Source organism: Drosophila pseudoobscura, chromosome 2, assembly GCF_009870125.1.
Source record: "Drosophila pseudoobscura strain MV-25-SWS-2005 chromosome 2, UCI_Dpse_MV25, whole genome shotgun sequence".
Lineage (NCBI taxonomy): Eukaryota > Metazoa > Arthropoda > Insecta > Diptera > Drosophilidae > Drosophila > Drosophila pseudoobscura.
Genome location: NC_046679.1, coordinates 27,886,437 through 27,913,489, shown reverse-complemented (window position 1 = coordinate 27,913,489; position 27,053 = coordinate 27,886,437). Strand labels below are relative to the sequence as shown.

Sequence of the window (27,053 nt, the reverse complement as noted above, 5' to 3'; positions counted from 1 at the left end):
TCCAATTTCTTCTTCTCATCCCCCTTTTGCTATGACGGAAAACACGAATTAATGTGGATTTTTTATAGTTTATAACATAAAAACGCATTTGTAGTTAAATTTTTTGTGCTTGTGGTAGTCGGAAGCAAAACAGCGATACACGCAAAATGCTAGGCATAAATGTTTTAGCCGGTATCTCCATAGCGCTCTTACTTTTGAGCACCTGCTCGGCACTGTACGAGGACCAGATTAAGAAATTCGACTGGTAAGTGACACAACACAACCACTCATTGACCATTGACCATCATCTGTGTAACGAGTCGTATGATCATCATCCACAACCAGGCGAAGCGTGCATGTGGGAGCCCTGAAGCAGTCTCGCGTCGATTTGAATCACTTTCAACCGCGTTTGCTCGTCAGCACTCATGAGGATGTCGTGGCCTTTTTATGCCCGAAAACCGGCTCCATTTTGTGGCGACAGGTGCTCGAACAGAAGCCGCGCGGCGACATTAAGCTGCTCCAAGTGAGCGGATTCTCGGTGGATAGCAGCGATACGGCGGCCGCTCCAATTGGCACCAATCTGGGATTCGATATGCTCACAGTGCAGGGCCATGCGCCCGCTTTGGTGCGTGGCTGGAATACCAATATTGGAACTATTGAATGGGAATGGTCCATAATGCCTTTGAATTCCGAGAAGGCCCAGGATGCCCTCTGGTTCTATAGCAATTCTATTCTCTATCACATTGTTCCGGCTTGGCGAAGCCACCTCGAGGTCACCGCTTACTTTGCCAGCTCTGGCCACAGCACTGGCAGCACCAGCAAGATCATGGCCTCCTGGATCACTAGAGAAAGCTGTACCCTCAGCGGTACCTTCTACGTTTGTGTGGACAGCAAGCAGCTGATCAGCTTGGATTTGGTGTCGAAGAGCACGCAAGTGATAAGAACTGCGCTGGAAAGTGAGCCTCAGGGAAAAATTGAGGCAGTGGAGGTAAGCCCAGGACCACAAATAGTAGAAGAAGTAGCAAAGAATTATCTTGTAATTTCATTTTCCCCAACAGGGCCTCAATGGCGTTGTAATTGTTGATGGCAAACTCGTGAGCGTTAATAAGGATCAGGCCGTGTGCGGTGCTCTCCAAGGCTCCAGCTATGCTGTGGGCAGCTTTAACTATCGCAAAATTGTGGTATCTGCGGATCTCACATCAGGAGTAGGTGTCTTGTTTAACTCAATGATCCATAATCGATAATATTTAAATTCTGTCGTTTAGAATCTCAAAATCAATGCTGCGTACTTGGATAATTGCTCGCCCGTTTCTGAGCTGCAGCAGACTCTACAGTTCCCCGAGCACTTTGGAATACCTACGTTAAACAGCTTTGATTGCAAGCTGAAGCGCTCTGGCGATGGCAAGAGTTGTATGTTTGTGTTCAGCACCAGCTCGGAGTCCATTGTGGCCGTGCAGCAGGGAAAAGTGCGTTGGTCGCGCGAAGAGTCTCTGGCCAATGTAATTGATTCGCAGTTCATGGACCTGCCCCTGGCCGACACAGAGGGCACTTTGGAGAGCGAAATGAAGGGCAAAGCCGGTAAGATACCATTGCTTAATGCTAGGAATTAGTTTATTTAATATTTACCCCTAAAAATTGCTTCCCAAAAGTGGATTCCACAAGTTTTGACAGTAAGATATGCCAAAAGTGTTTATTTCTAAATAATCTTTACGACATTTAATCTAAATTGATGACTTTTTTCTTATTTAGGAGACATTGCCAGTGCCTTTTTGCGTCGCATTAGCACGCAGGCAGTTCAAATCAGAAGCCTATTCCTTCATGTCATCGGTCTGGGGCCACCGCCTACGGACACACAGCGGGCGGGTTTGGTTCGCGACTCCTTTGGCCTCCACAAGATACTCGTGCTGCTCACACGCAGTGGAAAGATATTTGGCATCGACAACATCTCGGGCAAACATCACTGGCAGCTGTATCTACCGAAAGTAAATGCTTTCGACAATGCCGAGCAAATGCATTTAATTGTACAGCGCACCTCCAAACACTTTCCACTGCAGCCCCTGTGCGCCATTGTGGCCAAGAATTCTGTAAGACTGGCATGAAAATCTTTTAATAGGAACTCTTAATAATTATAAATCCTCATTTATTTACAGATCAATGGAAATGGTGTGCTGTATCGCTTCAATCCCATCACGGGACAGGCCACAGAGGGCGGACTACTGCACCTAGACTTTAAGATCAAACAGCTTTCATTGCTGGCCGAGACGGAAAAAGACTTTGTCAAGGGCATACTGATATTCGATGCTTCAAATCAGGTGCATGTATATCCCCAGCATGCCACACCATTGGTAAATGAGTGAATATCTAATCCAAAAAGCGACCTTTGACCCTCTAAGAATATCGTTTGCAGGCCGATGGAATGTATCTCTATACCGCTGATGTGAAGAGCGCTCAACTCGAGGGATACTTTGTAAAATATGCGGGTGGAGTGAGTACTGAAACTTCAAACCGTAGAAAAACCCACTAATTGAATGGTTTTCCTCCACAGAAACTGTCGTGCACACACATTTGGAATGCCCGTTTGGGCGGACATCATTCCGAGCAGCAAATCATTGCTGTTGCCGGCAAGAATCCCATTGAGCATGTCCACTCCCAGGGCCGTGTGCTGGGCGATCGTTCTGTGCTTTACAAATATATCAATCCCAATTTAGTGGCCTTCGTTACCCAGGCCCCTGATGCCACACATAAATGTAAGCTGGGTCTGCAAGCCAAGTGCTTAGTAAAATCTATAATAATGTTAATCATTCCTTTAGCCGTGCTTAACTTGTATTTGGTGGATGTTGTGTCGGGCTCTGTGATATTCTCGATGACCCATCGCAAGGTGCGCGCACCATTGTCCATTGTGCACTCGGAAAATTGGCTCGCTTACTCTTACTTCAATGAGAAAGTGCGACGCACGGAGATTAGTGAGTTAAACAGGATATTTTAATGTACATTTTATACGAAATTCCATTTTACAGCCACTATTGAACTGTACGAGGGTAAGGCGCAGGCAAACAGTAGCGTTTGGAGCTCTCTGACGGCGCCGCCAATGCCGCTGGTTGAACGTCAGTCCTATATCATACCCGCAATAGTTGAAGCGCTCCGCGAGACGATCACAGAGCGTGGAATTACCAATAAGCATGTGCTAATTGGCACTGCCAGTGGTTCCATTATTGAAATGCCTTGGCATTTGCTGGATCCTCGACGTCCCATTGCTTCCACGACCCAGGGACGCGAAGAGGGGGCCATTCCCTATATACCCGAGTTGCCTTTGCCTACGGAAAGCCATATTAACTATAACCAGACGGTGGCACGCCTGCGTAACATTTACACTGCGCCCAGCGGTCTGGAGAGTACCTGTCTAGTCGTTGCCACGGGTTTAGGTTCGTACTGCTCTATATATTGTCCTTCTGGATGACTAAATTGCTTAATTATGTTGCAGATTTGTTCGTTACTCGCGTTGCGCCCTCGAAGACGTTCGATTTGTTGAAGGAGGACTTTGACTATATACTAATTTCCATAGTGCTAGTCGCTCTCACATCGGGCTCGTTGATTGTTAAGCATTTAGCGTCGCGTAAATTGCTCAAGCAGGCGTGGAAATAGGCGCGGCGTGTGGTGGGCATTATTATTATTAAATAATTGCTTTATATACATACATATACAATTTTACTGCGACCAAATATAACAAGGGATGATGATGATGATGACGATCGATAAGGATGAAGAAGGAGACGTAAAAGGAAGATTAGAAGCGAAGAGAATATTGATACATAACATAATTCTAGTAGCTGCATTACATCCAAATAATGCAATCGATGAACCATATTTTCTCAACGCTAAGCCTAGGCAATTATTTATAATTAATTATATAGCGTATAGTTAAATCAACAAAACAAATAATTCTAATTAGCTGTTGAAAAAGGTTATTCATTGCATTTTTCTGTTCCTTTTCATTTGTGTGTATGTTTCAATTTTCCATATTTGAAGAATATCAGCATTGAAGTTGTGTGTTTAAAATTTAGTTAATAAATGCATTTGTAAAGGAGGACAAAGGTAAATAAAATGCGTTTTTGTCATAATCATATTAAAATAAAGTTCATTTTCTTTTTAAATTACGCGCTGTGCACGTTGTGCAGCAAACAGCTGTTTTTGTCTTTTTCTTGCGGCTGGCGTGCATGTCAGGATTTCATCAATCTATTAAATTTCATTTTCAACGGTAAATATAAATCCAATAAAAGCAAGTATTAAGAATACACCTGTTAATAGAAAATTGATTCATCAATCGTATAAAATTATGATGGCATGACTAAATGTTCTATATAGCTGAGAATATTCCAAAGAATATCAAAAACGAGGAATATGTAAAATAGAACTTGAGCTCGTCGTATATTTACGGTATATTTTTAAAATGAGATGGTATATTTTGGTATATTTCTGAGGGTCGGACGGTGTACTTTAACGATAAATCCGCGGCCACACCGGTGCATATGTCCAAAACCATGGCCCTCCGTGTTTTTGGTTTAAATTTAGTAAAAACTAACAGAAGTCTGCTGCAAAATGCGTGCAAGGCAACGGCCCTGCCTGCAGGCCAGACGGCAAGTAGATCTAGTGCAGATATAGAGCTTGTTATGTGCTCAATTCGGTTGCTTCAATAATGCCAAACGTTTGCATAACCTTCTCAGGTGGCGGAGGCTTCATATGCCACAGAAGTGACGGTCCACGCCTCACCGGCGGCTATTCAAAAGCAAAAGGTCAGCAAAGCCATGAAGGCCTATCTGAAACGTGCCACCGAGCACGACGAGTTCATGAAAACGCAGCACCTGGAGTTCCAAATCGGCAAGCGGCACTTGGCCAATATGATGGGTGCCGATGCCGAGACCTTTACCCAGGAAGACATCGATGTAAGTAGATCTCTTTCGGATATGGTATTTAACTGACGAAATGTGCTTTGCAGGAGGCCATATCGTATTTGTTTCCCTCTGGTTTGTACGATCCAAAAGCAAGGCCCGCCATGAAGACACCAGAGGAAGTTTTTCCCGCCCGCAAGGCAGCAGAGTTCGATGAGACGGGCAGGCCGTTTCATAGCATGTTCTACACGGGAAAACCCAATTTCTTTCAGCTTCTACATGTGAGTTAACTTGATTTGATGTTAATTTAATTAGAATTCATATTTATCTGGTAAAATTCCAGGAAATTGTGGAGGAAACCAACAAATTGTACGAACTAGAGGAGCGCATGCTGCGTCGTGGCATAAAGCCTGATGAAAACCAAAAGCTGTAGGTATCACGAGTTCATTACATAAACGTTTTATCATACGAATTTTTTGTTATTTGCCAGAGAAATCGCTGGTTTCCAGGTTCTGCCCAAAGATCAACTGGAAACGCAGTTGGTGGAGAGCATTGCGGACATTGAATACACGAACTTTTCCAACTCAATGGATCGTTTGATTGCCTCGCCATACGCCTACAAGAGCAAGGCGTTTATTGAACGTTATCTAAAGCCCCTGATGGACCAGTCCAAGCAGCTGGAGGTACCAAAGCCAAAGATCGACGAGCAGGGACGTCAGTACATCACTACCTATGAGTGTCTGCGCAAGACGGCCCGTGCGGATGTCACCGTACGAATGCCCGGCACTGGCAAGATCAGCATCAATGGCCAGGATGTCTCCTACTTTGAGGACGAAAACAGCAGGGAACAGGTGAGTGGATGGAAGGATGGGGACTTTTTTTTGTAACAATAGATATAGCATATGTATTTATTAATATTATAAATTATGATTTAAACGATTCTTCTTCGAAACAACAAAAGACACAGCCTAGAACCAGCCACACATCAAAACTGCTCGCCTTCGCTAATGTATCTAAACTCTAGATTACAGATAGTGTTGTATATATATAATAGTATATAGTATAGTATGGTATAGTATAGAATATGGTGTGGTATATGGCTATATATATGTATATAGTATACAGATATCAAAAATTTCTTCTATGATAATATCAACAATCTTCTGGGGGGTCAAAAACACTTACACAATAGGAGGGAACATCTAAATCTTCAATTCTAAACATATGTTTATATATATATATCGAATAATTTATCATTTTACTAAATGCTTTTAGCAACTATTTGCGCAGATTCTGCTTTTGCTGATTGGAAATGACAATCAGCAGCTTATCGATCACCTTGCTCGCCTGCTGTTGCTGCGATATGAGGGCCTGCTTTAGTTCCTGTATCTCCTGCGTGAGGAACTCGATGCGATCGGCATTCTCATCGATTTTGGTCGTTAGCGTTGTGAATTGTCCCGCATCTGGGTCGGGATCGCCAGCCAGCACATAGCCCGTTGAGGCACAGCCATTACTCGTGCTGTTGTTGTACTTGTTCTTGTAGGACAGATAGTTCTCTGCCGGATTCTTCGAGGATATGGTGTGTCCAAATTGTTTACGCATCTTTCCGACCTCATAGGCCTTCATTAGAATGTCCCTGGGCAGGCGCTTCTCACTTGGATTCAACGGTTTGACACACAAGACAACGCGATACGCCTGAGGGGATACCAAGGCCGTGTAGTGCAAGAGATTCCTCAACCAAGTTGGCAGATATCCATTGAACAGCGCCGATTCGATGTAGCTGATGAGCTTCGTCTGTCGCACTAGCTTTGAGAGGCCAGCCGTCTTTTTGAGACCCTGAATATCGTGCACTGCAATGCCCACGAGAAGATTCATCAGGATTATGGTGACAAAGAGTAGAAACAGCACAAAGGTGATCTGCGCGCTGACCTCCAGCAGAAAGGGTGGATCTTTGCCATCCGGATCGTTGATCAGCAGCGATAAATCCTGTTCGCCAATCATCATGACCAGCACCGATATGAAGCCCATAAATGGATTGGCAAATGACGACGAGGAGGGAAAGATCACACAAAAGCTAATGGTGAAGCCAATCAGCATGCAAGAGTAGGCCATAAAGAGCTTGGCAAACTCCCCCTGGACCTTGGTATACATGGCCACATAGACATCGAACACTGGCAGCTGTCCGATCATCAGCATGAGATTTGTCCAACCCAACAGCACAGCAAAGGCGCCAATGTGATTCTGAAAGGTGTACGTCTTGTTCGTGTAGATGTAGGAGATGACAAAAACGCTGGTGATCACAAACCACTCCATTATGTTCTCCACTTGTGTCACATAATGTCGAAACGAAGAGTAGCCCGTAATGCCATAAACCTTTCGGAATATCTCCACTATGGTGATGGCCACCAGGACCCACCATTGCATTTCCATCACAAACGGATTGTTGCGCAGCATATCCCCAAGGATAGACTGCTTTTGGCATAGTTCCTGGGCCTGAATGGTCGTATTGTCATCCTTGCTGCCATTGTAGCAATTGTGGGCAAGAGCCGTCAGCACGTAGAGCGTTAAGAAGAGCACAAAGCTGAAGCAGAAGATCAGGCGTCCAATGTAGTATTTTCGTATTTTTCCCCATTTGATGTACAGAAAGGAGGAGCAGAGCGGATGCTCTAGTATCTCCTTTTGGCCCTCGTCGACAAAGGTGTTCAGATAGCTAATCTCCCGGGGATGACAATGCTGCAGCAATTGGCGAAAGTCCAGCTCCAGTTCCACCTCACGATTGACAGGATCCTAAACGGGAGGAACACACATATTAAATTACTTGTAATCTTGCCGCATGAAGGTGTGCTTCCGCAACTCACCTGTGAATGATGCAGCGTGATGGCTGCATCCAACTTCTGTCGGATCATGGCCACCGATGAGGGTGTCTTCCTGGTGATCACGTTGAGTGCAGATGTGCCCTTCTTCGATTTGGTGGTCACATCTGCCCCATGGAATATCAGCATCTCCACGCACTGCACGAGGCCATCCAGCGCAGCCAAATGGAGAGCCGTAAAGCCGTAGATATCCTTGTGATTGACATTGGCACCCCACTGGATGAGCGTCTCCATGATGTCGTAGGCATTCTCTGACTTTCCCACCGCCGCGTGGAGCGGCGTGCGATGATCAAAGTCCTCGGCGTTGGCATCGGCATTCCCGTTCCTCAGCAGCGACTCCACGCACTCCAGGCTCGAAGTGCGTGCGGCCAGATGGAGCGGCGTAAAGCCTCGATGGTTCTTTAACTTGGCATCCGCGCCCTTGGCCAGCAGCAGGTCCACGCACTCCACGTTTCCCTCATCCGCAGCGAGATGCAGAGCCGTCGACTCCTTCTCTCGAATGCAGATCCTCACATTCGCATCCGCATTGGGGGCATTGAGCAGGGCCTCGAGGCACTGCATATTGCCCAGATCGGCGGCCAAATGGATAGCATTGGTGCCATTCGGCTTCAGGGAGTTCACGTCGGCTCCCTCGCTTATGAAGATCTGCAGACACTCGAGGGCATTCGAACGCACGGCGCAGTGCAGGAGACTCTCCTCGCAGTTCGGTTTATTGGTGTCCTTGGTGATGTCGGCCCCATTGTTGATCAGGAACTTGGCCGCCTCAGCGGCATTGCCAAAGGCAGCACAATGCAGTGGGGTATAGCACTTGGACTGCAGATTCACATTCATTCCCTTGGAGACGAGCAATCCCAGCGTTGCCAGGCATCCGCTGAAGGCCGCCAAATGCATGGAGGAGATGCCATTCTGATCGCAAAAGTGCAGATCGGCTCCCACCTCCATCAGGCCTTCGATGAGGTCCCATCGCTTGAGGAACGCGGCCCACAAATAGCATAGATTCTTCTCCAATTTCGAGGCGGACTCAAAGTGCGTCTTCGTGCTCTCGGCCACCACATTGCCTTGCTCAATGTCCTCGAATAAACGTACTCGCCCGGTGGCGCTCTTCATCTGATCGATGAGACTAATCCGGAGCGTATCATTGCAGATCTGAACGCTCAGCTCGCTGGTGGGCTCCTCGAAGCTGTCGTACATTGACGGTGCACTCTCCGCCGGCGGCGACGGTCCACACTCCATGTATTCGAATTCTCCAGCTGTCGGATACTGGGCTTCGATCATGGCGTCCGTGTTGTTATTCCGCCATCGCACCATCAGGTTGGGTGGAATCGATTTGAAGCTATGTTGAAGAGATGTTTTTCTATGATTAGTGAAAGATAGTTTTGTATTGGTGGAACATAGAAATTTAATTAGTCTCGGGTTTGACACACGTTTAGCTCATTAGTGGAAACAAGTGGGGGGTTTGGTGTAGAAAGAACTTTAAGGTATAGATTAGTTTACTTATTCAAAACATGTCTTTGGCTAACTATAAATATATCTTTGGTAAACGAGCAAAATTCGTTTCCTTCCAAGCTACTATTTGGAAACACATTTAAAGATCATCAAAGTTATACCATTAATTACTCAATTTTCCGCACTTAAAAATAATCATTTTCTTCCATTTTGCCGTTTTACTATAAGAAAAAATTTCATTTTTTTTTAAGAATTTCTCCATATTAAACGAGGGGGAACGTTGTGAGTTGCTGCGGACACCGCAACTCTACAGTTATACCCGATACTAAGTCAGTATGGCTCTCCTCCGGCAGATGGCGCTAATATTAAGCGACACGACAAAGAGTGTGTGCGAGAGAGACAGAAAATCAGTCTGAGCGTGACGTCGGGCGCTGCGTAGCCACTGCAAATTGATTTCCTTTTGGCTATAAAAATGATCTGATCTGATCCAGATTCAGCAATCTAATAGATATGGTCATTATCTATGATTCTGCGTTTTTAGTTTTCTCAAATCTGCAATATTGTGGATGCAACAGATTTTCGTCATTTGTGGGGGCGGATGGGGGTGGGGCGAAATTCTGAGATATACGTTTTATAGTGACACTTTAAAAGAGTGTGTGTACCAAATTTGGTTACTCTAGCCTTAATAGTCTCTGAGATTTGTGGTTGCCTCAGATTTTCGTCCTTTGCGGGGGCGGAAGGGGGTGTGGCGAAATTTGGACATGAAACGGTCAAGGTCCGATATCACAGGAGTGTGGATACCAAATTTGGTTGCTCTGGCTTTTATAGGTTCTGAGATCCTTGAACTCATATTTTGCAATTGGCAAAACCGACCATGAAACCTGTGTGTTAGAGTGAGACAGAGCGAGAAAGAGTGAAATTGTTTTCGTGATTCTGGCTGTAATAATTATACGATCTGGTTCAGATTTTGCACTCTAGAAGATATAGTCATCTTCTACGATTCTGCGTTTTTAGTTTTCTCGTATCTTTAAAATTGTGGATGCCACAGATTTTCGCCCTTTGTGGGGGCGGAAGTGGGCGGGGCAAAGTTTTGAAATATTTTTGGCCCAGTGACATATCACAGAAGTCTGGATCCAAAATATCGTTGCTCTAGCTCTTATAGTCTTTGAGCATTAGGCGCTGAAGGGGACGGACAGACGGACAGACGGACGGACGGACAGACGGACAGACGGACGGACGGACAGACAGACAGGGCTCAATCGACTCGGCTATTGATGCTGATCAAGAATATATATACTTTATAGGGTCGGAAACGACTCCTTCTGGACGTTACACACATCCATTTTCACCACAAATCTAATATACCCCAATACTCATTTTGAGTATCGGGTATAAAAATCACTATTTTCTTTGTTTTGATATCAAAAAATTTATACCATTAGTTACCGAATTGTTAAGGATCTTTGACATATTTTGTCTTTGTCTCGGCTTTGTTTCTCTTAAAAGTCCATTAAGAGCTCTGAATTGTTTGCTTTTGTTCAGAAAACTTCTCCAACTGTTTACAGACATATGTTTTTATCAGTTCTACCATTAGTTTCCGAATGGTTAATGATTCATACACTTTGAATTAAAACTTGGAGCATAAGATAAAGTCGCAGTTGTCTGGGTCTCATCTCTGTTTTTAATAGATTGTAAATCTGTTTTTCATTGCTTGTAAATGGCACTGAGAGCACTAGAGTTCGAGACTCTGTTTTGTTTGTTGAGAGCATGCATAATTTTAAATAATTTTATTTTATTTTATTTTATTTTTCTTGCTTTCAGAGTTATGCCAACTTTGGCGATATATTTTGTTGTTGTTTTTTTTTTTTGATGGATTGTCCGAGTGCCGGCTGTGATCTCTGGCGAAGTCCAAGACCAAAGCTTGAGTCGCTTTATGGCTGATATGTATTTTATTTTTTGCATAATTTTAGACCTTGTCCATGCACTTGTTGTATAACTTTTGGGTGGCTTTTACAGTGGGGGTAAGGGCTGGATACCCTGCCTTTTCTTTGTTGATCACTTAGCTTAACTCTCTCTCTCTTTAGCTCACATTTAAAATACGTACACCGTTTGCAGCCATATCCACGGATGATGCCAATTCGCCAATGAGCTATTTTCAATTTCTAATTTCATTTCCAAAATACATGGGAGACAAAGCACCGCCGAATGCCATACGGACTACGGACCGGATCGGATCGGATCGAAAAGGGGGTGGTAGGGGGTTGTAGTCGAACGGAATGGAACGGAACGGGACAAGTGGCTTACAATGGAAGCCTTTTGTGGTGATTATACAATTGTGTTCATCTCTAACGGGCGGAAAATGCAAAAATGTTGTGTGAAAAAACGCGAATTTTTCACTTCCGTTTTGTTGTTGCTTGTTTCTATTCTACAGTTTTTCTATTTTTCAATTTTTGTGTGAGTGTGTGTGTGTGTGTGTCGTTTTTGTTGGTTTTATAATCACTACGAACGCGTTTTAGCTTTTTAGGTTTTTCGTTTAAATTTTCAGTCAAGCCACAAACGCGTCCGCCTGCATTGTTGTTCCAAAACCGACTGCCGACTGACCGGACCGAGAGCTTGATGAAAAACCATAAGCCGTTGGTTAAGTCGTCAATCGAGATTTAAAGAGAGGTAAACTACAGAGAGAATCGCGGAGAGATCTCGTAGAGAGAACCCTATATAGAGGAGAGAGCTCCACACACACACAGAGAGAGAGAGAGAGAGATGGCCAAAAATCATCTGTAAATTATTTGTGATTTCGAGTGGGTGTGGAAATCTTTTTTGGCTTTTGAGAGTTGGTCTTTGGAAAGTTTTCAAGTTTTGGGTATTTTCTTTGTTAGAAGATCCTTTGCTTCGATGAAAGATTTTTAGGGGTAATAACCCTGCAACGTATCACCAAAAAGTCTTATGGTTATGGTTCTATTCAGCTCTGAAGATCTCTATGGTTTGATGGAATTTTGTTTCCCAAAAGTTCTCCATAGTTTCAAACCCTATTTTTTCCCCTTTTCTTTAGTAAAAGGATATTTAAAATAGTGTCGCTTTAAATTGGGAATTTTTTCAAAGATAAATTGTGCAATAAATGGAAAAATATTTAACAAAGAACCAGCAAAATATAATTTTAATATTGTGAGATATCTTTAAAGCTGCTTTTTAGTGTTTTAAAAAGGAAAAAATAAGATATATAGGCAGTTTTGCCTTGATTCCATGGTATTTAAGGGGTTTTGAAGAGAAACTTTTAACCTTTTAACCTTGTACGTTCCAAATATGTAAAGAAAAGCCGATTTACAAATTGGTTTCTCCTACACTTTGGTTGGTTTTTATTTATTTTATTATTATAGTAATTGTATTTAATTTTGTTCCCGTTCAATGACAATTTCGTAATAATTAACTCGACTGCTGGCTTGTGAAGTAATTCAAATTTTAATCTAATGTAATTTTTGCACGTGAAAACTTTCCAGAAACAATCCCTACAAAAAAGGTTGTTGTTCTCTCGGTAGAAGATCTTTTTTACTTTATTTTTGATTGTAGGTCCATTGCCATTTATTCAATTTGTCACATAAATCATGAGAACGCTTCCGTGTCTTTGTTTTTCGGGTTTTGGCAAACACATTCTCATATTCTGTATTATTGCTATTATCTCGGGGGGAGTCTTACATATAAGATCTGTAAAGTTTCAGTGTAAACTGCAACAGAGGCAGAAGCTGGCTTCCACTTCGTTTTATTTTCGAATCGGTGGCACTTACCGGTTATTTGCATTATTCTCATTGAGCGGCTGTTCCACTTCGGTCTTGGTAACGACACTGATGGAACGTGTCATGCGACGGGGTTTCGTACTGCCCTCCTTATAGCCAAGATTCTCCATGGTGTTGACGGCGATGACGATGGCCAGTCGATGGTTGGTTGTCGTTCTCGTTGTCGTTGTCGCTGTCGCTGTCTTTGTCTCTGTCGTCGTTGCTTTTTGTTGGTGAATCAAAACGCGCAAAAATGCGCTAAAATACTCAACGGAATTCAATGCACTTTGGGCTAAGACCGTTGTCGATGCGTTGCAATTGCCAATAAATAAACGAACAGTGTTACTTTCCAAACGGGGATCGAAGCGTTAATTTATAGCCCAATTTTCATACTGGATTGAGTCTCTGCAAAAGATAGTTTGGATGGAAAGTTTATAGGCTGGTTGATCGCTCCCGCAGAGCGTCCAAGTCCAACTGAATGAAAGAGATCTTTCCAGTTTACTTTCTTCTAAATATCTGCACAAATATGAGGCCACTTTGGGTTTATTTTCGATTGGGAGAACTAAGAGTAAAAGGCTCTGGACTCTGTCTACAAATTTTGGCTCTGATTTGCGTTGAATGCGACACTCCACTCCACTCCACTCGTTTGGCGGTTGTTGGTCTGTTATCTAAGCGCCTGCCTGCCATTTGACGCAGCGATAAGCCGCCTCTACCAGCATCATCATAGCATCATCATAATCATAGTGATAGCCAGACAATCTGGGGAGATTTATCTTCAAGTGCTACTGGTTCTCGTCAAAGGGGGATGTCTCTCTGCCTTTTTTTCTAGTACTATTAGCCCCTCTCTGGACCCCAACCATGCACTATGTTTGCTTAAGTTTTTTGCTTGCTTTTTGTTTGTTCAGATTATTTACAATTTATGTCAAAGAGAGAGGCAAAGTTTACAGACTTATTCATTCAGTGTGGAGTGCAAATTCCTCTAAACGCAGTCCAGGAGCGGTTTGAGAATGGAAGTTAAGAAAAGTTTTCTAAAAGATTTTTGTATATATTCTGAAGAGCTGTTTTTTTGCTTCTTTTTGTTGTGCTTCTATTTTAATCTCTTTCTTATTTCCTGTTTCTTATCTTAATCTCATCTTTGGCTTATCTTTTCGTTAGATTATTTTATTTATTGTTTAAATATATATATGTATATCTTTAGATGTCTTATGCCCGAAGAAAACTGTAAGCAGAGCTGTGGAAAACTATGACGAACTAATTTTCTAATATTTTCACAGCTTATTGGCACAGAATCGAGTTAATTGTTGTCTGAAATCTCAATTATCCAACGAAGCGTTAAGCTTGTTTAGGTTCCATTTACTGGATTTTACATCTGGCATCGTATTACCCCCAAGAATTTCTGGGAATCTTTTCAACCCGTTTCGCAAAAATATAAACAAAAATAAAAAACACATAAACAATCGGCATTCAACAAAAAGAAGAAGTTGAGATTGTTTGCCCGGCAACTGAAAAACTTTCTTTGCGTAAAAATTGTTGCTGACTTATTGGACAAATCTGGTGATAAACAAGGCAGGCCAAAAGATCGGAGACTGGGCTGGCTAAATTATGCGAGCAAATTAATCAAATTCTGTGCGTAGTTGAGAAACCAGTTTTCGGAGCTCCATAGACCAGAGGAGATCGATCTGTTTTGGTCTGCTGGTTATCGTTTGTCTGTGGCCACAAGGTGCGGGGGGCAAGGGAGTCGCTTCGCGTCGAGTCCAAAAGTCGCTAACATCATAAACAAATATTGGTTTTAACAAAAACGCCCCCGTGTGATTACAGTTTGCAGTTGCAAACAATTAATACATTTTTGATGAATTTTTCGCACTGACAAAAAGCCAGGAGGTACGAAAAAAAAGACCCTTTGTATTGTATGCTTTAAATAGAGCAAATGATTATCGGAGAGTGGAACGGAACGGAACGGAGCGGCACGCTTTTGTTGTTGATTTTAATTGCCGATCGACGGATGGCCCGGAAGCGCCATTTTGCTGCTGGTCGGCGGCGACGGCCATTTTGGGAAAACTGCGACGCCATCGAGCGATCGGACGGACGGACGATTGTACTCGTCGGTCGCTTACTATACTTTCTCGTGTATTTCTTATCGCTCGAGCGTTGATTCAATTATAATTGAAATCAATTTGAGTTCTTATTTTCTTACTTTTTCTTTTGTGGATACAATGCTGTGTCCAGGGGGTCGGGGAGAGGGGGGCCGGAGCAAACGCATTGGCCCGAGTTAAGTTTTTATTTGTTGCGTTGCTTTCATAATGCCCTTGAACCTGAATCGCATGCCCGCAGTCGGTTATATAGAGACAGAGACAGATACGGAGGGAGAGAGAGATGTAGTACATAGAGTATAGACCTACTACTAGATCTATCTCTCATGTGTGCATGCAGTTTGCAATTGAATTTTGTGTGCCATAGTGCACCAATTAAAGGATAACAAACGTAGTAAACAAATCTCAATTGTTATTCATGAGCGGGGCTTTCCATTCCATTTCGTAGTATTATCACAGATCTAAAGAGCGTTTATTTGTGCAGATATTTCAATGATTGTAGCTAATTAAATGAATAGATTGCTCTAGAACACGTTTATAGATCTATCTTTCATTATCTTTCGTCTTTAATTTAATACAATTTTAATTAAATTTATGTACAACAGATTAATAGATCTGTCACCACTAATTAAATTGAATTTCGAAGAAATATTCAAGAACTTTCTTCATTCAAATCTCTAATATTTTCTTGCGCTTTTCTTAGTCCTTTTTCTACCTAATATTTCACTTTAAATTGACCCAAGTTTTAGATACTTCTTTTAATGACAGGCCCAGTGCCGTGGCTTCATTATTCGACGCGACATTTTATTCCCAAGAAAGATATTCCTTTTTTTTATAGACAGTTTTCCTTCAACAAATTTTCCGACACTTGAGACGCGGACGCTCAACGACGTTGAATCGACTGATAAAAAGAACTGCGCCAAAATGATATTCTGTTCTCCGTTTGTCTCCGGCTCTGTGTCCAAAACTAAGCCCCCGAGCGACGCGTCAATGAAGATGTAGATACAGTACACTTAGTATATATACTATATGTAGTCCGACATACAATATGACTGTCTTTTACGGCTGTACGACGACGATAGCCCACGAAGATGTCGTCGTCGTTGGATGTGTCAAACTATAAAATTCATTTAAATCATAATAAAAGGTACCCGCGAATATTCTTGAAGTGCCAGCAAAATGCCGGGTTGTCTAAAGAATTTACCCCTCCACATAATCTTGAGAAAGATGGAGAGTGTTCTAGTAGAAATATCTGAGGGAAGACCAAAGCAGGGTGTCCCTTAAGTTCCTAAAAGAATTTGGAACCACCAACCACCCCCATATCTTTCTGAGAAAATTGGTTCTGAAATTGGGTTGCGGGAACCCCTAACGATTATGGGGGCGTTTGGGGATTAGAAACCAGTTTTGATCTCTTGTTTGTGAATGCGCCTCGTCACATTTTCTGCAAATTGGTTGCTATTTTTATCGCATTTTTTTTGCTGTCGTTAATTGTGTGTGTACATTAATTTAAAAATCTTGTTCGCAATCCTAAAGCCTTTTAATGTTTCTCGCTGTAGCGTGAAGTCATCTGTCTAGCAATTTGTTTAAACAAATCACAAATTTGCCCGGGCGCTCTCTCATCTCGAAAATCTTTTGATTTGATTGATTGTCGTTTGTCAATTTGGTTTACCAAAAAACGAGTTAAAAAATTGCCTGTCCCCCGTTTGATTGTTGAGCTTTTTATTGTTTATTGTTTTTTAATCATAACGTTTATTGTCTGTGTGCCGTGGACCATTGTGCCAAGGGGGGCTTGGACTTTATTTCCCACGCAATCGGATCGACAGATCTCTGACGCTCTAAAAACCAAATTCAGAATTTGAAATACGATTTGTTGTGATCTGATCTGTGGGATTATGTGAACTTTGAAACTGGCGTCACAGTGGGTTTTTTTTCGGGGTGTTTAATGTATGCAAAAAATGTGATATTAATTGTAAGATTTCCCAGAATTTAGCAGGTGATTGGGGGATTAATTTAATTGAGAAGCTATTTCATTCTTTCTCTGAATTTAACTACGATGTTCCAGAATTAATTGAGAAGCTATTTCATTCTGTCAATAATTCTTTCTCTGAATTTAACTACGATGTTCCAGAATTAATTACTAGATACTTTTCGCATACTCAGAAACCATCAATCGATTCCCTATATGAAGTGCTGCCCCGACAGAGCCTTTCCTATATGGTCTTAGATCAGCCATGATTTAGTTCTTGCTTCATGTAATTAAAGTCGTGGCTTATTGAAGGGAAGAATCCTTTAATATTAACACAGAAATAACATTCTTTTTTCATACTTATAGATACTATACCCACCTTTCTTTACTTTTACAAACGAGAAAAACTTTCATTCAAGAGTTACACAATTTTGAATTAAAAATACTTTTGTTTTCTACATTTGTTCTGTATTTCCCCCTACTATTAACGACTGGGAGGGCAGCGCGTGCCTCTGAGCCTTGCCTGCGGCTCTGCAATTATCCCCAGACCTCTGCCAAATGCACTTATAATTTGCATCACACCTACTGTTAGAGAGAGAGATTGCACAGTTCACACTAGCCGTAGTTGACGAGCCGCCCCCAAGGGCAAACATGCAACAATTTGTTGCAGTGGCTGCGGCTAACAGACATTTAATTTGGCTAACGATTCGGCCCATTATCTATTGTTGTACAGGAAGCTCTACCGCATTCGCAGTCGCATTCGGGGGAACACAGTATAGCTAAAACTATTATATAGATCTCTATAGTACAATGGATGCCTCGGGGGCGACATCTGAACTTGACATCTAACGGTGGCCCCACTTTTCATTCGTGCTTCCTCTGTGGTCTGTTCTTTTCAGCTGCTCTTCCCGCTGAACTACAGCGAATTGCTGGGCAAAGTCGATGTGGAGGCCAATGTGGAAGGCGGCGGTCCATCCGGTCAGTCGGGTGCCATACGCTGGGGCATTGCCATGTGTTTGCGCAGCTTCGTTGATCAAGAGATGATTGAGTCAATGCGTCTGGGTAAGTTCTGATGCTGAACCTCCCTCCTCTACTGCTCTATCTTTTTGCCGCTAATTGTTGCCATTTATGTTGCATGCTTTTATTGCAGCCGGTCTGCTGACACGTGACTATCGCCGGCGGGAGCGCAAGAAGTTCGGACAGGAAGGAGCACGTCGAAAGTACACGTGGAAGAAGCGCTAAGGCGGACACAGGTCTCTCACGTTGCATTTCAGTTTAAAATGTTTAATAAATATCAAACTATGTTAAAGACTGTCTTCTTCTCTACATTTGGTTGAGTGGCCTGAGGCCCAGTAGCTGCATCCCCTGCTGCAGGGTCCGCTTGGCGGCTTGGAAGAGCAGCAAACGCTGTGATTGCTTCAGCGGACAGCTCTCCTGCTTTACAGGTAAACGTTTCAGGGCACGACTTGTGGCATTGCTAGTGGAGGTACAGAGAACAGATTATATACTTCTGGGTATATAGGATTCTTAAGGATACGCACCACAAACCAAACAAATAATTAACGAGAACACACGCCTCCAATTGCTCTTTGGATTGCCAAATGCATTGATCAAAACGCGCCAGCTCATACAGCAAATCCAAGGCATCCACTGGCTCCTGCCTGTAATGCTGCCAATCGGGTCTAATGTCCTCCAGGTCTATATCGTTGAAGTTCTCCAAAAGGCTATTCAGCCGGCAGTGTGTGTACTGGAGCTTAATGCCCGTATCCCCATTGACTTGAAGGGCATGCTGCCAGCTGAATTCATGATCGCGTTGCCGACGCTGCTTGAGGACATTCACGAGTACGGCGGAAACACCCAGGATATCACAGACATCTTCATCGTCCAGAGAGCTATTCGATCTGGTGGCTAAAAAAATGATTATCAAGAATGAATTCTTATAGAATGATGCTTTGCCGCTACATACTTTGTGTTTGAATACGCTTCTCTCGCATCACATCGCGTGCTTCGTCCAGGACATCCCGCAGAAAGATTGCCTTGCCCTGGCGCGTGCTCATACCATGAATCCGGCCGAATTTCACATGCTTCAGCTGCTCCAGACTCAATCGCTTGTCCAAGGCAGCCGTTGTCTTGAACAAGGCATTGAAATGATCCGCTTGGCCATTGTCCACCACATAGAGAATGCGGGAGAACTGCAGACGCGAGTGACGCTCGAGGAGAGCAGCTATATCCCTTGCCAGATACAACGTGGAGCCATCGCTTTTGATCACTGGAATGCGTCGATCATCCACCACCACTATCTCGCGGCCATCCACTTCTCGCTGGAGAAGACCTGCAGACCGCAGCTTCTCCAGAACTTCACTGATTTGCTGCTGGGAGTACTGCGACTCCCATTCGTAGCTGTCAAAGTGGACGCCCAACCGATTGTAGACCCCCGAGAGCTCTTCAATGGTGTACTGTCGATACTGCTGCCATTGTTGGGCCATCGCGTCGTCTGTTCCTGCCTCCAGGGCTGTGAAAAGGTCTCTCGCTCGCTGTGCAATCTCTGGGTTCTCCTCAGCCGCTTTATTGGCGGCCACATAAGATCTGTAAAGCGTCTCTATGGGTGCTCTCTGCATATCCTTATCGCTGACATTGTTCAGCTGAACGCCAAGTGCTAGGAGCCCAAATTGTGTACCCCAATCTCCGAGGTAATTAAGGCGCGTGGTGCGGTATCCCAAATGCTGGTGGAGATTGGCCAGCACATTGCCAATGATCGTAGAGCGCAGGTGGCCCACATGGAAAGGCTTGGCGATATTGGGGGAACTGTACTCCACAACCACATGCTCGTCGCTCGGGGAGAGTGGCAGAGCCTCCGGCTGTCTTTTCCGGAGTAGCTGTTCCACAAATGACTGCGGCTGCAGCTGGAATTCCACTTTGGCGGCACTGCGTCCAGCGCTGGGCACTACACGCACTTTCTCTATGTAGGTGGCATCGAAGTTGTGACTCCTCAGGGAATCCAGCAGCTCCTGCTCCTGTTGCGCAATGGAAGCCGGCAGAGTCCATTCCAGAGTCGGTCGCTGAGCATTTTGCAGCTGCTGCTTCTTCAGGGGCACTTCCAGGGCATGGTAAATGTTCTTCAGCTGCGGCAGCTACAGGAAGGAGTCTCCGTAGAATTAATAAACTGATATTTAATGGTTTTAAGAGCTCACCTGCTCGGAAATAGCGCGACGAATCCGTATCATTTCATTTGTAAACAAGTTTAACCCAATCTACCCCCCTCTATTTAAACAGGTAGCGACATGAGTTCAACCGCATTGAAAAATACTGCTTGTAAGTTCTTCTTGTAGATCCATCCTATCATTCGTCTGCACTATAAATACACCATGATCTTTATTACCGGAACAGCGTTAAAATTACGCCAGATTAAATATGTACATACCTACTGGTCGACAAAGGGTTAATAGTTCCCTGTTTATGATCGGAAATCATATTACTCGATGTTGATATTTGATCTGATGATACCATCTAGCTAAGACTCTCAGCCCTGTACACATAATTTAATCCGATTTATGAATCAATTTCCTACAAGAAATGCTAATTTTATGTAATCCCTTTGATCGAAGATTTTAACAAAAAAGGTAAAAGCATAAAACGTTTCGTTTCATTCATAAGCAAAATTCTGCATGTTAGACATTGATATTTTTGTGCGATAGGCAGTACTTGAAATCGATACCAACAGTATAGTGTTGTAAAAAGATCAAAAAAAGTTATCGATGGCTTTAAAAGTATAATATTTAACAATGTTTACCAAATGTTAAAATAAATGTAAAGAATGTTAATTTTAAGGCCTTAAAAGTGCGATATTTTTAACTACTTGAAGTGAGAAATGATCAATCAAATATTTTGGAACTTCGACGCCCCTGCAAACATATGTTTACTCTCCCATTTCCAATCAAAATTTCCATAAAGCGGGTAACTACCCCGCTAACCACCGGGTTTTCGCTACCGAGAGATGGAGAACTTCCAAGCCCTGCGTCAACTCCAACGCCGACGCGCTGGGGGGCTGCTTCACTACTGCTGCTGGGTATTCTCGTTGCAGCACTCAGCACTTTACGTTCACAGTCGTGTTCGTACCGTCGTCGAGTGGCCAACGTTTTTGCGGTGAAAAAATCCAAGCAAAACCAAAGGAGAAGCAATACCCATAGCACCAGCAGAGTCCACAAGCAGCAGCAGTGCAAAACTCAATTCAAATTGAAAAAGTGTGTTTTCCTGTGAACCTCTAATATATGTTATTGTTGTTGTTGTTTTTGTATGCCCCAGTAGCCCCCCTTCACGACGGGGTAAACCACGAAAAAGTCTCGCTCCAGTGGCCATATCCGAAGAAAAAAGAAAGAAAAACCAGAGAGATTATCGCAAAATTGCAGTCCAAATGCGAGGCGGCAAAAAAGTATTGCATACCACAGGGCTGTCATGAAAAATAGATATCGATTTGCCAGGGCATAAAAATAAAAGGCAGTACAACGAGAACGAGCGTGTGGGAGGGGAGGGTGTTGTGCTATGGGATTTTCATAGCCAATAAAAAATTGTTTTTCCCAATGCCATAATCCTTTAATTGGCTAATTACCAGGATATTCCGTGGGTTTATACCAAAATTTTCGAAGACGAGTTCTGCCCCTGGGGTGTGTGCGCGTGTTTGTGCATGAGATCATCAGTGGAAGAACGGTAAAAACAGAAGTACCGTTGAATGGCGCCTGCTGGTATGCAATGCCTTTTCTCACTCCTTTTTCTTCATTTTCAAAAACCAGGCAAAATCTCATCCAATTTTTCGGCCTATGACAATAACACAAACGCACTTTCTTCGCTACGCATTATCCAGGTGCGTGTGCGTATAGAGAGTGAGCGAGAGAGAGAGAGTGATAGAGAAAGGGAGAGAGAGAGGAGTGCAAAGGACGAGAGAGATATATAGAGATAGAGCGGAAACGGAAGCGAACTGAAAGCGCGTGTGATTTTGTGTCCCCCGTTTACATATACATATATGGTTGTTGCTCCCAAAAGTAAAGCTCAAAACAAAGAAAAGCAAAAAGCAATTAAATAAGTAAACTTAAAATTTAAGAAGGAAGAATATACATAAGCCTACGTGCGCGTGTTGAATTTAATTTGTATTTTCTGGTACAACATCAAAAGCATTTCCCTATGATTGGCTCATTCTGGAATCTGTGCAGAGCGTGCCCATCAATGCCGGTAGACAAGGTGAGTTCCCCATCCAATCTTTTATAACCAATTGAAGCCCATATTCGTCCGACTGTTTTTAAGAGTCTCGTTCTGCTAGCCTCTTAGCCCACTTTGCAGACTGCGAACATTTGCATTTATATCGTCACACAGTGCCTTTCTTTTGATTTATCGTCGACAGTTGGGTCTGTCTTCTGTTGGAGAGTGTGTGTGTTTGTAATGGATTTTTATTGCAATCTTGCAGGCGACAAGTGAATGGGGATGTTTGGGGGGTGGGCGATGGCGGATGCAGTGCCTCGAAAATGGGGTGACTCGAAGCCGAAGCCGGGCCCTGAGTTATGACTCGACCAAAAAGAATTGTGGGATTAGGGTGCATTTTTGATTTCGGTGGAAATATATGAATATTTTATATTACATTTTGGGTTTGTTTTTGGGGTTAGAAGTACATTCTCCAGGGCCATTAGTGAAATTAATCGTAAATAATGACTTTCATAATTCAACAAAATGATGGTCGGTATTTCTAATGACATTCTAAAGCGTCGGATAAAGTGATTATTCACTATTTACTGAATAATGATTTTGGAATATCCTTTCGCCTCTTTTATTCTACCATTTGGTGCCATCATCCATCTCTTTTGATTTCCCTTTGGTCACATTTCTGGCAGTTCTTTCATAACTTTGATCAATATCACCTTACAATCCTTGGAGTGTCATTACAGTCAGGCCCAAAGCCGAAGCCCGAGCCACAGAGTCATGCAACATTCTTCGTACTTACTTTTGCAGCCAGAACTCAGCTCCAAGCGAAAAGTAGACCAAAAAGAATATATGTATTTGTAGGACTGTGAAGACATAAAGTAAATAACAAAAATATATTCTCTGGCTGGAGAATAAATTAACTGACATTACGGCCGACACCGAGCGCGTCAGCGAAAGGCGAAGTAAGCCGAGAAACACGGGCTAGAAGACCAAGGCAAAGAAAAATGGCCAAAAAGGCAGGCATAGGAGACCGCCCCCCAAAGAAAATCAATAGCATATGGCTTGTGGCACAGACAGCGGTGCGGTGCCACACGGCGGCCGGGGGCACGGGTACTCAGCCAGCTGTGGCGGCCGGCCGGGGTGCCACGGTCGCCCATGGACTATGGGGAGCCACCGGCAGCAGGACCGACACCGAAATGAATGTCGCCACTCACTGGAACACTCACTCAATGGAATGGACACGACACTCACTCACTCACTCACTCACTTTGGAAGGAAGTTCCACTAAGGCCATTCCAGTGGCTGTGCAGAACAGCTGATTCATCAACATGTCAGAGGAAAGAGCATTCTATAGATGGGAGAAGGCAAAAAAAAAAAAGAAAAATGCAATTCGCTGGCCAATTTCAAAGTAAAAAACTTTACACAAATTCACATTGAGCCACACACAAAAGGTTTTACGCGCATGTGCAACGCAGACAGAGAGAGAGAGAGAGGGAGGGAAGGGAGAGAGAGAAATACCAGAGAGAGTACTCACCCAGAGAGGGAGAGCAGCTTTTCAGCCGGCGTTTTATTCAAAGTTCTTGTTGTTTTTGTGCCGCTTGTTCGACCATATGACGTACAGCAGTGAAGGAAAATTGCCTTGCGGTATTACATCAGCGGCAAGGCAGCAGTCAAAAGTTTTTATTGCAACACCTTGCCACCCCCCACCGCCACTGCTTCTTTCCTCGTGTGGCAGCAGCAGCAGCAACAACAACAAGTGCCGGCTATGTGTCGCCAGTCAGTCCATCAGTCGTTGCCCATCGATTCGGCCGCACATATGGGGGCTCCTTGTACTGCTGGCTCTGCTCCTTCGGATCGATCCCTGCTGTCAGCTGGGCGTCGGCCCCAGGAACTGCTTCTGCCTCTCCATAAGTAGTTTCAGTTACTCGTATCTTATGCTGGGTTTATCGCCAGTCCCACAGTCTTGAAGCCCCAGTCGCAGCCACATCCGCACTTGTTGGAGGTTTCTATGGCAGCATTGTCTGTGGCTGTGACTGTGGGGCTGCTGCTGCTGTCTTTTGTTCCTCGTCTTATCTTATGGGAGCAGGAAACTGTGGGGATAAGGATGAGGATGAGTCGTCCTGCCTGACAGTTTCCACTTTCCACTTTGAATACTAACCAAATTCATTTGTCTTCTCTCTCTCTTTTTTTTTTTTTTTTGGCACATATTTTTGTACGTGTTGGCATTTTTGTGGGAGGAAGTGTGGCAGAAGTGTTTCCATTAGATATTTTTATGGTTGCAAATCCGTAAAGGAAATTAGATTTGAAAATAAATAAGGGATGTACATAGTAATAGAATAGAAAGAAATGGAGAAGAATAAATTAAGTGGATTGAAGAATATAAGGAAATGGAATAGATGGAAGTGGATTGAAGAAAGAAAAATGGTCTTTACGAAATATACAAATGCCCACTTTCCAAAGATCTTTAAAGAAACAAAAACCTAATCAAACAATTTTCACACTTCAAAAGCGATTGATTTCTAAGCTTTTCACTGCAGTGCAAAGTCTTCATTTATGCTTATATAATGGAAAACTTGGCATTTCAATTGTCTACCAAAGTGTGCAGTCCCCAGTACCAGTCCCAGTCCTAGTCCCAGTCCCCCATTTCAATGCATCTAACGAAGGCAATTTGCGCATATTTCTACCACTGCAGCATAATATGGAGAGAACTGGGCAAAGTGTGAGGTAAGCCAGAAGCAAATTGAAAGCTGAATCCTTAGAGGATTTGGGAGGAACGAAAAGTTCTTTGGCTGAACAGCAATCTCCATGAATCACAACGGATGGGAGGAGCACAAAAGTTTTCTAATTACTTGAGGTCAACATTTTCGGTTCTGTGAAATCAAAAATGTAAACTACACTCCTGTTCGGCCTCTGTGAGAGCTGAAATTTAGCGCCAGCTAATGGCAAACATTTCTGAAGTGCGCTTTATATAAGCTCCTCCTCCTCTGCTGACAGGTGAAATGCTGAAACACATGTCGCACGAGAGTTTCCCCCACTTCTGTGTTCGCTTTTCCGGCTCTTTCGATTGTACTTTCAGGTTTCCTCCGCCGTCAGTCACTCTCTCATTTTGATATTTGCATATTTTCAACGCAAATCAGAGAATCGCATGCAGAGGGCATATTAAAATTTTACATTTCCCAGAAGTTTTTATACGTTTTTGTGCCACTCGTTTTTTCGGCATTTTTGAGCAAATATTTTAATGGCTCTTTAATGTTGTACTTTTTGTGGCAGGGTTTTTTCATTGATCAAATGCTTTAATGGGCCATTGATCCTTGACTCTGACTTTCGACATGTATATGCTGGACATGTGCTTAGTTGTTGGTTGACTGGCGTTTTCCGTGTTAATCAGAGGAATAATTTTCCGTATTGATTTTCCCTATCGACAGGCATTAAAAATACTGCGCACGAACGTCAGAACAGGCACGAAATGTCTATCAAGCCGTCCCCATCAACGTCAGGCGATTGTAAAGAGTGCAGAGAACACACATAAAACAGAACTTTTCCCATTAAAGAGGAGCCTCTGAAGCCTGGTCCCAAGCGGCGTATACGTAATCAGTATCTAATGTCAATTATAAGCAATTTACTGATGATTTCCGTCTTATCTGATTAAACGAGCTAAGGACATCTCCTCTTCTGCGAAAAAACCCAGAGAGTCTATTATTTTTGATTAATTTTTAGCGAGAAAAAAAGGAGGCATTAACCGAGTGAACGGGTGCCATATGGCACCAGGACACGCCTCAGCCAGGGCATATTACGTCAACTTTAAAGGCAGAACCCTTCCTTCTGGCCATCTGTACAGTGAACACTCATCCAATCTATCCATCTGCCCATCCATCAGCATCCGGGCATGCCCGACATCGTCTAACGTATTTCAATTTCAATTTTCTGCCTTTGGAACTAATGCAATTATAATAATTTCCTCTTCGCAAGTGAATGGATTACGGGGCCAGTCGCCGGGCTCCCTGACTGCCTGCCTGCCATCCTGCCAGCCTGCCAGGTGCTATATGCAGTGGCGCCCCGGCTCGGTCGTGACGCAGTCTTCAGGGGTCGGGTCTCCTCTCTCCCCAAAAGTATTCGGTCTCTTGGCTGACGACCAAGTTGCATGAGGCTGTTGACGTTGATAGTAATTTCATTGGACGGTTCTGGGGAGGCTATTCTGGGCGTCAAGGCGAGTCCTGCAAGGAATCCCTATTGGTGGTGTTTATGGCAGTGTAATGGCTGTTCCCAGACTGTGTAATATGATATAAGGGATTGGGAAACCATAACTTAATAGATCATGAAATTCAGCAATCACTTAGATACTCAATCTTTTTGATAGCTAACGACAGGAGTGGCAGTTTCCTTGGATTAATCCCTCTTTAATGACTTAATCATGGATAGTTTAAGCAATATTTTGCTTTATTTAAAACCTCAACTATTCAACTATTCAAACATTATGCATAATCCCTATTCATAAAGCTCTAATAGTTTGGCTGAACCCCCATTAAAGATTAAATTCCCTGAATAAATGTCCTATTATTTACACATCTAAATCTGCTAGAAATTGTTGCACCTCCACGTTCCACCTCTCTGCAAAAAACTGCATATTTTTACGAGTATTATAATCCAGACGTTCGTTTTCCTTTTTGCAATCCTTGACAGCCTCACACGCCCACTTGTTCCGAAAAAAAAACACAAAAAATATGCACTCTTTTGCATAAAAAGTTAAATGTTGAACGCTTTCAGCATTTCGCTTAGAGTGTTACCTGCCTCTTGCTGCGCTTTTCTTTCGTTTTCCATAAAAACCTAAAAATGTACAGTGGGGGCTTGTGTGTGGAAAT

At 43.3% G+C, this 27,053-nt stretch overlaps 5 protein-coding genes across 20 annotated transcripts in view; 3 read left to right on the top strand and 2 right to left on the bottom strand.

The window, feature by feature from the left end:
* Positions 1-7: 7 nt before the first annotated feature.
* EMC1 (ER membrane protein complex subunit 1) lies at positions 8-4,076 on the top strand. 2 transcript variants are annotated; one of them, XM_001359762.4, is made up of 12 exons: positions 8-244; positions 325-967; positions 1,038-1,184; positions 1,245-1,557; positions 1,629-1,649; positions 1,729-2,063; positions 2,130-2,324; positions 2,387-2,464; positions 2,525-2,726; positions 2,790-2,942; positions 2,997-3,401; positions 3,461-4,076. In XM_001359762.4, exons 1-12 carry the CDS (start codon positions 147-149, stop codon positions 3,619-3,621), a joined length of 2,751 nt encoding a protein of 916 aa, XP_001359799.2. In that variant the 5' UTR covers positions 8-146; the 3' UTR covers positions 3,622-4,076. The 2 variants fall into 2 exon arrangements, with proteins under 2 accessions (XP_001359799.2, XP_003736887.1); XM_003736839.3 differs by lacking the exon at positions 1,629-1,649.
* Positions 4,077-4,456: 380 nt separating this feature from the next.
* Positions 4,457-18,319, top strand: mRpS9 (mitochondrial ribosomal protein S9). The gene is made up of 7 exons (XM_001359760.4): positions 4,457-4,613; positions 4,701-4,919; positions 4,973-5,146; positions 5,209-5,294; positions 5,356-5,716; positions 17,907-18,069; positions 18,158-18,319. Exons 1-7 carry the CDS (start codon positions 4,506-4,508, stop codon positions 18,247-18,249), a joined length of 1,203 nt encoding a protein of 400 aa, XP_001359797.3. The 5' UTR covers positions 4,457-4,505; the 3' UTR covers positions 18,250-18,319.
* Positions 5,750-16,001, bottom strand: wtrw (water witch). Of its 4 annotated transcripts, none has more exons than XM_015182737.2 (4): positions 15,757-16,001; positions 12,964-13,356; positions 7,724-9,092; positions 5,750-7,652 (listed from the first exon to the last, which is right to left on the bottom strand). In XM_015182737.2, the coding sequence occupies exons 2-4, from the start codon at positions 13,080-13,082 to the stop codon at positions 6,144-6,146; spliced, it is 2,997 nt and encodes a 998-aa protein (XP_015038223.1). In that variant the 5' UTR covers positions 13,083-13,356; positions 15,757-16,001; the 3' UTR covers positions 5,750-6,143. The 4 variants fall into 4 exon arrangements, with proteins under 4 accessions (XP_015038223.1, XP_001359798.1, XP_015038225.1 ...); XM_001359761.4 differs by having other exon boundaries at positions 7,724-9,071; positions 15,757-16,000; XM_015182739.2 differs by lacking the exons at positions 12,964-13,356; positions 15,757-16,001 and adding an exon at positions 11,289-11,808.
* Positions 18,266-20,341, bottom strand: ArgRS-m (arginyl-tRNA synthetase, mitochondrial). The gene is made up of 4 exons (XM_001359759.3): positions 20,199-20,341; positions 18,974-20,138; positions 18,549-18,915; positions 18,266-18,484 (listed from the first exon to the last, which is right to left on the bottom strand). Exons 1-4 carry the CDS (start codon positions 20,229-20,231, stop codon positions 18,331-18,333), a joined length of 1,719 nt encoding a protein of 572 aa, XP_001359796.2. The 5' UTR covers positions 20,232-20,341; the 3' UTR covers positions 18,266-18,330.
* A 397-nt stretch (positions 20,342-20,738) lies between these two features.
* LOC6897882 (altered inheritance of mitochondria protein 21) overlaps positions 20,739-27,053 on the top strand; it is a 30,288-nt gene continuing 23,973 nt past the window's right edge. For 2 of the 12 annotated variants that reach the window (XM_015182734.2, XM_015182729.2), the window contains exons 1-2: positions 20,985-21,248; positions 21,795-22,239. In XM_015182734.2, coding sequence (XP_015038220.2) covers positions 22,183-22,239 — 57 coding nt within the window. In that variant the 5' untranslated portion in view covers positions 20,985-21,248; positions 21,795-22,182. Of the gene's footprint in view, positions 20,815-20,983; positions 21,249-21,794; positions 22,240-27,053 lie in introns of those variants that run through there. The other 10 variants (XM_003736835.3, XM_003736837.3, XM_033376503.1 and 7 more) reach the window with 9 other exon arrangements.